This window comes from Meleagris gallopavo, chromosome 1 (genome assembly GCF_905368555.1).
Source record: "Meleagris gallopavo chromosome 1, MGAL_WU_HG_1.1, whole genome shotgun sequence".
In the NCBI taxonomy this organism is placed as follows: domain Eukaryota; kingdom Metazoa; phylum Chordata; class Aves; order Galliformes; family Phasianidae; genus Meleagris; species Meleagris gallopavo.
Window position 1 is genome coordinate 108,460,419 of NC_139404.1, and position 8,482 is coordinate 108,468,900.

Here is an 8,482-nt window from a genome sequence, read left to right on the forward strand (position 1 = left end):
TGCCATAAGCTTTCCCTTCATCTGGAGGACTAGAGGTCTGACTTAAACCCATGCAGACTCTCAGATAAAACCCCACCAGCTTTTTATCACCTTAACCTTAATGCTTTTGTTACGTACACATCAGCCGATGACATTTTTGGATTGTTGCTTTTGTCTTTCTCCAAGAGTTCCAAAGTTCTTGCTAAGAAAGAGCTACTGTACGTGCCCCTAATTGGCTGGACATGGTACTTCCTTGAGATTGTTTTCTGCAAAAGGAAATGGGAAGAAGACAGAGATACAGTTATTGAGGGATTAAAACGTTTGGCTGACTATCCTGAATACATGTGGGTAAGTGTCAGCTTCCTCCTCTAGTACTGACTGCTGGAAGTGAAACAGTGAGGTTGTGCTCTTGTAGTGAGATATCTTATATATCAGGAGAAGGTTTGCTCCCTACTTTCTTTGCATGCTATCATGGAAAACATGCTCTGTTTCAGGGTATCTTTCAGTATGTGCATGTAAAGTGTTGCTCTGTTTGCCCGTTCTTAATGATAGGTATTTGGAAAGCACTTCAGAAGCTTGCATAGATGATTTACAGGCTTAAATTTCATTTATAAAATCAAACTTGTGCAATGCTTAAAATAAGTTCATTTATACTTTCTTATCCTTCTAATTAACGGCCAATATTTGACAACTCAATCTATATACTATTAAGTTACATTTTCTGTGGTAGAATAAAAGAACACAAACAAAATTCTCTTCTGGAAAAGGAGGTGGGATGGAGGGATGCATACACCATGGATTTTAATAGGAAGTTCATGTGTTGATGTGTTCTTTGATCTGTAAAATCATATGCTCCCTTAAAGTCTATATGAGAAAATACACAATTTCAAAAGCAATTGTAAGCTTACCGTATTTCCTTTTTATTTTGATATTAATTGAAGCCAAGGGTAAACATGTATGTTTCATTACATGCGATGTTGTTAGACTTTGCTATGGAATAGTCAACCTAGTAAACTTCTTTTAGCTTTGAATGAAAATATTGAGATAAATTTACTGTTTTGATTTTCTAGCAGTACATTAAATGTATGGTTAATTGGCTCATAAAACATTTTAAGAAGTTTTTATGCACAGTTTAACTGAATTTTGATGCCATTCAACACAGCTTGTTAAAATGAATAGTGAAATAGTAGGCTTACCTTGTTCACACTGAGTGCATCATTCAGGATTATCTATCATTGCAAAACTACAAGATTTAGAAAAAGAGGATTCTGGCCAATGTATTTTCAAGTATTGAATAACTAGAATATGTGAGTATGAACAAAATTTGATATATCCTTCTGATTAGTGTTTAAAAATAAAAGAAGAAAAAAACATATCCATTAATATTCATCAAGACTGCATGATAGTTGTAAATCCATATATTGTAATGATTCTGTATTGAGATCCAAGGACTGGTCTCTGGAGAAAACAACTTAAAAAATATAAATGCAAAATATAGATAGCATTGATTACTTAAATCAAGACTTCCTGCGTGGTAATTTAAATCATGATTAAAATTGACTTGAACAAATCAATTCCCTATTTTTTTGCATTCCAAGTGTTGTAATTAGCACTGCCTGTACAACCTTTCTTCATTAGGTCTTTTTCACAGTGCAGTCTGTGCCTTGCTCATGTACTTGATTCAAAAGGGCTGCTTCTCCACTGAGTTACAAGAAGATGAGAGTTTGGTTTAGGGGAAAGAGAACTTGAATTCAAGACCAGAAGCTCAGTGTGCAGTATCAGCCTCTATACCTCCAACTGTCCTCAGCACCTGCCTGTGGTTGGTCTTGTTTTCATAAGGGGTATTCTCTCAAAGGCCAAATAAAGATTGCAGGGCCAGCTCCATGCTCTCACACACTCAGGCACTTCCAACAACTGTGTGCATGGCTTTGTAGTTTTAACACTCGTTTAACTTACCTTTTGTGATGGACATTATTTATATACAGTACCAAGGAAAAGTTGAGCATCTGCAGCCCTAACAAATTGCAGGTATATAGTGACTCATTCAACAGGTCCTCTGTTTGAATTGCAATGTTACAGCACTGCATGGTACTGCTGTGAGAAAGAGGAGTAGCAATCTTTGCTTTTCCCCTGTGCCTGTTGCACCTGTGGTGCAGAGATTTGTGTGTTTCAGTCCTGCAGTGTTTCCAAGGTAAAATCAAAGCGTGATGGGAATGATGTCCACCTTTCAAAATGACCAGGGCTAAACAGATCTTCACCCCAAAGTGCTCAGATGGGCTTTGTTTGTTGGTTCTTGGCATGGCTTTGCTTTGCTTCTGGTCTCTCTCTCAAGTAGAGCAGTGGTAACATAGAGGCTGGAAAAGGACAGATAGATAGTTTTGTGCTGCCTGAAGTCTGTATGGGAGGTTTTTCCTGTCAGATTGATGCTTTACATGATGAACAAGGTAAAGGTTTTGGGAAAACACATCACTGCTTATGAACACAACTGATACAAATAATAATAAAAAACAATTGGAAAAGCTTTCAGAAAACAGGTCTGTCCTCAGATGAGTAATTCTGCTTGTACAGTACAAATTGTAAATGAGCAAGGTAATGATTAATACTCTTTTTCCTGAAGTGTTTATGTACACATGCACAGATATATGCTTACGTTACAAAAAATGTTGGCGTTCTGCTTGGTTTCTTGTGATCACAAGATATCCTTGTTCTTGCCTTTTGTCTTGCTGTGCTAGTTTCTCCTGTATTGTGAAGGAACTCGTTTTACAGAGACCAAGCATCGTATCAGTATGGAGGTAGCGGAATCCAAGGGGCTGCCCAAATTGAAGTACCACCTGTTACCCAGAACTAAAGGTTTTACCACTGCTGTCCAGTGTCTCAGGGGAACAGGTACTGGCAAGCTGTTTTTAATTCATGTTAACTGTAATGTGTAGCACAGTGTAGTATGCTCTGTTCATTACGTTAATTACAATTAGTGAGTTGGCAGTAATAAACATTCACTGTGTGGAGTGTTATTTCACAGAATCACAGAGTGGCCAGGGTTGGAAGGGACCTCAGGGATCATGAATCTCCAACCCCCTGCCACATGCTGGGCCACCAACCTCCCCATTTAATACTAGACCAGGCTGCCCAGGGCCCCATCCAACCTGGCCTTGAACACCTCCAGGGATGGGGCATTCACAACCTTTCTGGGCAGCCTGTGCCAGCACCTCACCACCCTCTGAGTAAAGACCTTTCCCCTGACATCCAACCTAAATCTTCCCTCCTCAACTTCAAACCATTTCCCCTTGTCCTGCTGTTATCTACCTTTTCAAAGAGTTGAATTTTATTTGTGCCATGTAACTCTATTACCACTTCAAAAAAATAGTCTTCTCATCTATGCCATTGTTGCCTAGTTCACCAAGTCACCTTGTGTTTTGGTAACGTAGTTGGGAACGTCAGGTGGCTGAAATAGATAAATACAGCATGTAAGCACAAAGAGATGAAGGACTGCCACCTCACATCATTAATGTAAGGCTTGCACAGGGCCCTGGTGCTGTTTTATGCAAGGATGCTGGCAACATGGTTGCTAGAATCACTGATGTAACAGCCATTTTTTTCTTCTTTACAACAGTTTCAGCAGTGTATGATGTAACACTAAATTTCAGAGGAAACAAGAACCCGTCTTTATTAGGAATTCTTTATGGAAAGAAATACGAAGCAGATATGTGTGTAAGGTGAGCATCTCATGATGGAGGTCAGCCTTAAGATGCATGCTTTGTCATGTTGAAGTGTATGCAGATGTTGGAGGGAAATGTCTTTTGCTGTAGTTTTTTTTTCTCTGCAGGCCATTGAACCCTCCTTGTTTCTCCCCTGCTTCAGTTTGCTTTCATGTTTGAAAATCATGCCCTGATTTTGCCTAGCAAGTCACAGCACATTGGATAGGCTTTTTAAGGCTGGATTTGACAGCACCATCAGTCCATCTGGGATTTCCCCAAGCTTTGTGCAGTGAGGGCACTTACATACCACCTTCTTTTCTCTGCTGGGAACAGGAAGCCAACTAACTCTTCTGTCCCCTTTCCAGTCTCTTGTATAGCACACACATAGTATGAATAGCCTGTCCAAAACTAGTAGTTTCTTATAGTGAGTGGTGTAAAGCTCTTTGTTGTGCCAGTTTCTCTCCTTCTGTCACATGGTTTGCCTAGCAGATTAGAAGTTGAACAATGCCGAATTTCAAACATCATATGAATGAGGTGATGTATTCCTCACATTCTTCATTACTTTTTTGCCTGAAGGAGTGACTGTTAACACTTAACACTATAGCGTGTACTTCACCCCTGCACTCACACACGTGCTTTCTCTTTCTTGCTTTCTTCTGGTCTCCTTCTTCTAAGGCCTCCTTGTGATCATAGAAGCTAATGGCACTTTCCTGTTGATTTTCTTCCTTTCCCTTTTATGTTTGGGCATGACACACCATCTGATTGTTCTTTCCACTGTTCTTCTGACAGCTCACTTCAGCTATTTGAGGTAGCAGGTAGTCTTGCTACTTCTCTCACTCCTTTCACCTCTGCCCTTGGGTTTGTGCATGGCAGATGCATGCCAGCAGCTTCCAAGGGTGAAAGGCTCTGTAGGAATCACAGTGGTCATCCATTGTGTCGAGGTACAGCAGGGGTTTTGTGGAAGAAATACTATCTCGGGGAAGGCTGCCAGGTGAAATTACTAATGGCACTCTGCTATAGAAACTAGTAATTATCTTGTTCAGTAATTTTGATCTATAATATGATCGAGGAGTGAATCAACATTGTCTCCATGCTTTTCTATGCTTCAACCTATTATTCCGTATCAGGGAGGAGATCATTTTTAAAATCTTCAGCTGTCCTTGATGTGCCAGCAGACATGGCTTAGATAGAGAAAGGAAGCATGTAAGCTCTTGTTCTTCATATATGCATATGCAGATACCTGTGCAGAGCTGCAGATGATCCAATCTTTGTCCTGATGGACCCCAGAGCTAAACTGGTAAATGTTATTGCTGTGAGTACCCTCTAGTGGCGGTATCAACACAGCAACAATTGTAGCAAAGAGCTTTCAGCAAATGACTTTTTACTGAGCTTTTATTGAGCATTACTTATATTAATTGAGCATCTCCTCCTGTTAGAGCTATTAAAAAGAAACCCGTAAACCCTAGTTTTCCATTTGTTTATGGGATGCAGAAATTATTAGAAATGTGTTAGAGTGTCTTCCCTCTGCTGCTGCAGGCTCAAGAGCTTCACTTTGAGCTGTGGAAACACATTCCCTGGTTGAACAACAGCAAATAAATTTTATGTGCTATCACTGAATCTGGAGCTCTCCCAGAAATAACACTTCTGTTCTTAATGCCCTGCTGTAAGAGGAACCTCATACTGTTGGAGCGTTGCCGAAATATGCTTGAGCTGAGGTTAGGAGATGTGTGTCCCTCACCTCTACAAATCATGCATCTTCTTTCTGAATTGATCAATGACATCAAGATGTGTGCCACTGGGAAAGGAGACAATGCATTTGTGAATGTGCTAACAGCGTATCTCAGAAAACAGAAGAATGCAGGAAATGGGTTGGCTCTTCTCTGCTAGGAAGAGGAGTGTAAAAGGCAGCTGTTCTCAGTGAGGTGAAGTAAGTGCCCAGAGCTGGGCATAACTTGCATATGCACCAGAGCTGCGTGTTTTTATTTGTATGGCCAGAGAGGCAGAGAGCAAGAAGGCAGTCTGTAGGAGCTGTTTTCCATGGAGTGGGTACAAAGTGAATTTTTGCATCTTTATTGCATCTAGTCTGTGTCTTTTATTCAATGGGAGATCTTCTCTAATAGAGGTCTAAAGTCAAACACCTGTATTTTTCTCTTAATTCTTTTTTTGTTTATTCCTTCATCTCTCTACTAAACCAGGAGATTTCCTTTGGAAGATATCCCTCAAGATGAAAAGGAAGCTGCAAACTGGCTTCATAAGCTTTACCAAGAAAAGGTAAATAGATTTTTTTTCTTTTCTTTCTTTCAGAATTTTCAGAGGTAGTACACTAAAGAATTGAGAAATGCACATCATTCCACTAGAGGGAGAGAAGAGATGGAAATATATATAATTTGGTAGCTATTCCTCAAACTATTGAATGGAGCAGTATAGGTGTGCTGTTAAGGGAGCCCTTTAGCCACCCCTCTGCAGCCATTGAGTACGTCTCAAATTGTTGGGAAGCACAGTGGGCTTCAAGGCTTCAGAAACTGTTGCAGAAGACTAATAGCAGTCAACCATCTTTTTATGTTCTTCAGCTCTTGGGTCTGTCACACATTTCTAAAAGCCCCGTGTTCCCCGTGGATGCTTTTATGAACTCAAGAAGAATGATAACTGTGCCGGGGACAGCCAGTCCAGGCTCTTAGCAACACTGGTCCTTTGCTTTTATATTTCTTCCACACTCACTTTTCTTCTCTGTCTTCTTGTAATACCTCTTGAAACAGTAGGTGGCATGGTACAGATAGTCCCTGGGATCTGCTGCCAGGGACAGATGTTGCAAATGGCTAGAGTGTCTTCAGAGGTCTCGAAGCTTTTTCTCATTTCTTATCTTTTTTCCCATTAGATAGTTTATTTCATGACCACAGATTGAACGGGAGAGAGGAAAGAACTGTAATTTACATTGCCCAGCCCTAATTGGTGGATTGTTGAACTTGAAATGTGTATTTTGATTGTTGTACTCCTCCTCTCTGGGGGGTGTGTGGGGAACAGGGAGCACAGAAATATTGTCTTTGCTTTTCTTCTGCTATGTTAGCCTACACAGCAACATTTCCAAGCTTACACCTAGACTGTAGGTCTGTAGGACGGCAGCAAATTTTAAGGGTCTGGAATACTCATAGGTATGAAAATTCCTGCTGAAATTGCCTGGTTTGAGGAGCAAACTTCATGAGGTATTTTACAGGGCCTTTCTTTGTATCTTTGTAAAACAACCAATGGCAGGGCTAAGCAGATGCAGCACAGACTTTCATTCTGCTTGGCTCCGTTCTTTGTACAGAATGCTCTGCTTTGCTTGCAAATTGAGGGCTTGGTGTTCCTTGCTGATGTTTGCTGTTCCTCCATTAAACTTGAGAGATGTGAGAGATGTTGTCAGGGGAGGTATTATTTATATATGTGGGTATTTCATATATTGATCTTATGATTGTAGCAATATGTTGTAACTGGAATGCTTAAAATGCTCTTCCTGTACAATGGATATGGCCTCAAAAGGCTTTGTTATTGGCAAAGAACAACTTGAACATCTCAGCCCTTCATAAGGGAAGCTAAAAGAAAAACAACTTAAGCAGGGGAAAAAAAAAAAAGAAATAGCCTAACTTGAACCATCCTTGGTAGTGGCTCGGATGTCTTATAGAGCATTCTTACACACCAAGAGAAGAATAAGTCTTGCATTTATGGTTAGTACAGTGCTGTCTCTACTGGTCAGTTTGTGATTTGTCTTCCTCTTTTTTGCTGTATATATAGCATTTTTGTGCTGTGATTTACTCAAATCACTCTGACCTTTCTGGAAGTAAAAATGGGAAGAAAAAGCATCCAGCAAAGAGGCAAGTACTGTCTGAACTGTGGCTTATACTACCCTAAATTCCTAAGAGATTAAGAAAGCAGACAAAGTTATTTGGTGGTGGGAAGGCCAATACTGTTTCAGTTTCTGATCATAACCAACACAGCCTTCAAAGGGCTCAGCTGGTAATAGCTCTGGCAGTCAACTGAACTGCCCAAACAGCAAAAAAGCTGCAACAGCAGATGGAGATGGATGCCACCTACTCTTGACAAGTATTTACTGCAGAGGATGTCCTCGATGTTGTCCTAGAGTTAACTAGTTTTGGATTGCTTAGTGAAAACATATGATTATGTTTTCATCCATCTTCTCTTTCTTCCAGGATGCTTTGCAAGAGATGTATAATCAAGAAGGCACATTTCCTGGCCAGCAGTTTAAACCACCTAGGAGACCATGGACTCTCCTAAACTTTCTTTTCTGGGCCACAGTTCTTCTCTCCCCTCTCTTCACATTTGGCTTTGGAGTTTTTGCAAGTGGATCACCTCTCCTTATCCTTGCATTCCTGGGATTTGTCGGAGCAGGTAATAAAAGCAGAGAAGATGCTAAGCCCAGTGACATGTAATAGGATCCATTAGCTCAAATAAGTTCTGTGCATTATGGATATGAATGGGACTTGCAGAAGAGCTCATTATGTAGTCTTTTACCTTGTATAGTATTTTTATTATCTGAAAAGCTTTTAATCCAGGCAGATTTGCCTTCATATCTTAAGCAGTATCTATAGCAATCAATAGCAAGTGAGTCTTGTAGTCCATGTCTGAAGGAGAAAATACTCAGACTGCACATCTTGTCTATGATCTTGGAGAGAAAAAAAAAAAAAAGAAAACACACAAAAACAGGTGGTCTACATGCAACTTCATACAGTGTGCAGTTGGAAAGCAGCATTCTGTAGTATCTACTGACATTAGGCTTGGAATAACTCATATTTGTATGTTTGTTCTGCTTCTGT

At 40.2% G+C, this 8,482-nt stretch overlaps 1 protein-coding gene across 2 annotated transcripts in view; it reads left to right on the forward strand.

Annotated features, from left to right (window-relative positions):
• Positions 1–8,482, forward strand: part of AGPAT3 (1-acylglycerol-3-phosphate O-acyltransferase 3) — a 96,373-nt gene that overhangs the window by 80,871 nt on the left and 7,020 nt on the right. For both annotated transcript variants that reach the window (XM_085209314.1, XM_085209320.1), the window contains 5 exons: positions 166–327; positions 2,712–2,865; positions 3,590–3,692; positions 5,870–5,945; positions 7,859–8,057. In XM_085209314.1, coding sequence (XP_085065440.1) covers positions 166–327; positions 2,712–2,865; positions 3,590–3,692; positions 5,870–5,945; positions 7,859–8,057 — 694 coding nt within the window. The remainder of the gene's footprint in view (positions 1–165; positions 328–2,711; positions 2,866–3,589; positions 3,693–5,869; positions 5,946–7,858; positions 8,058–8,482) is intronic.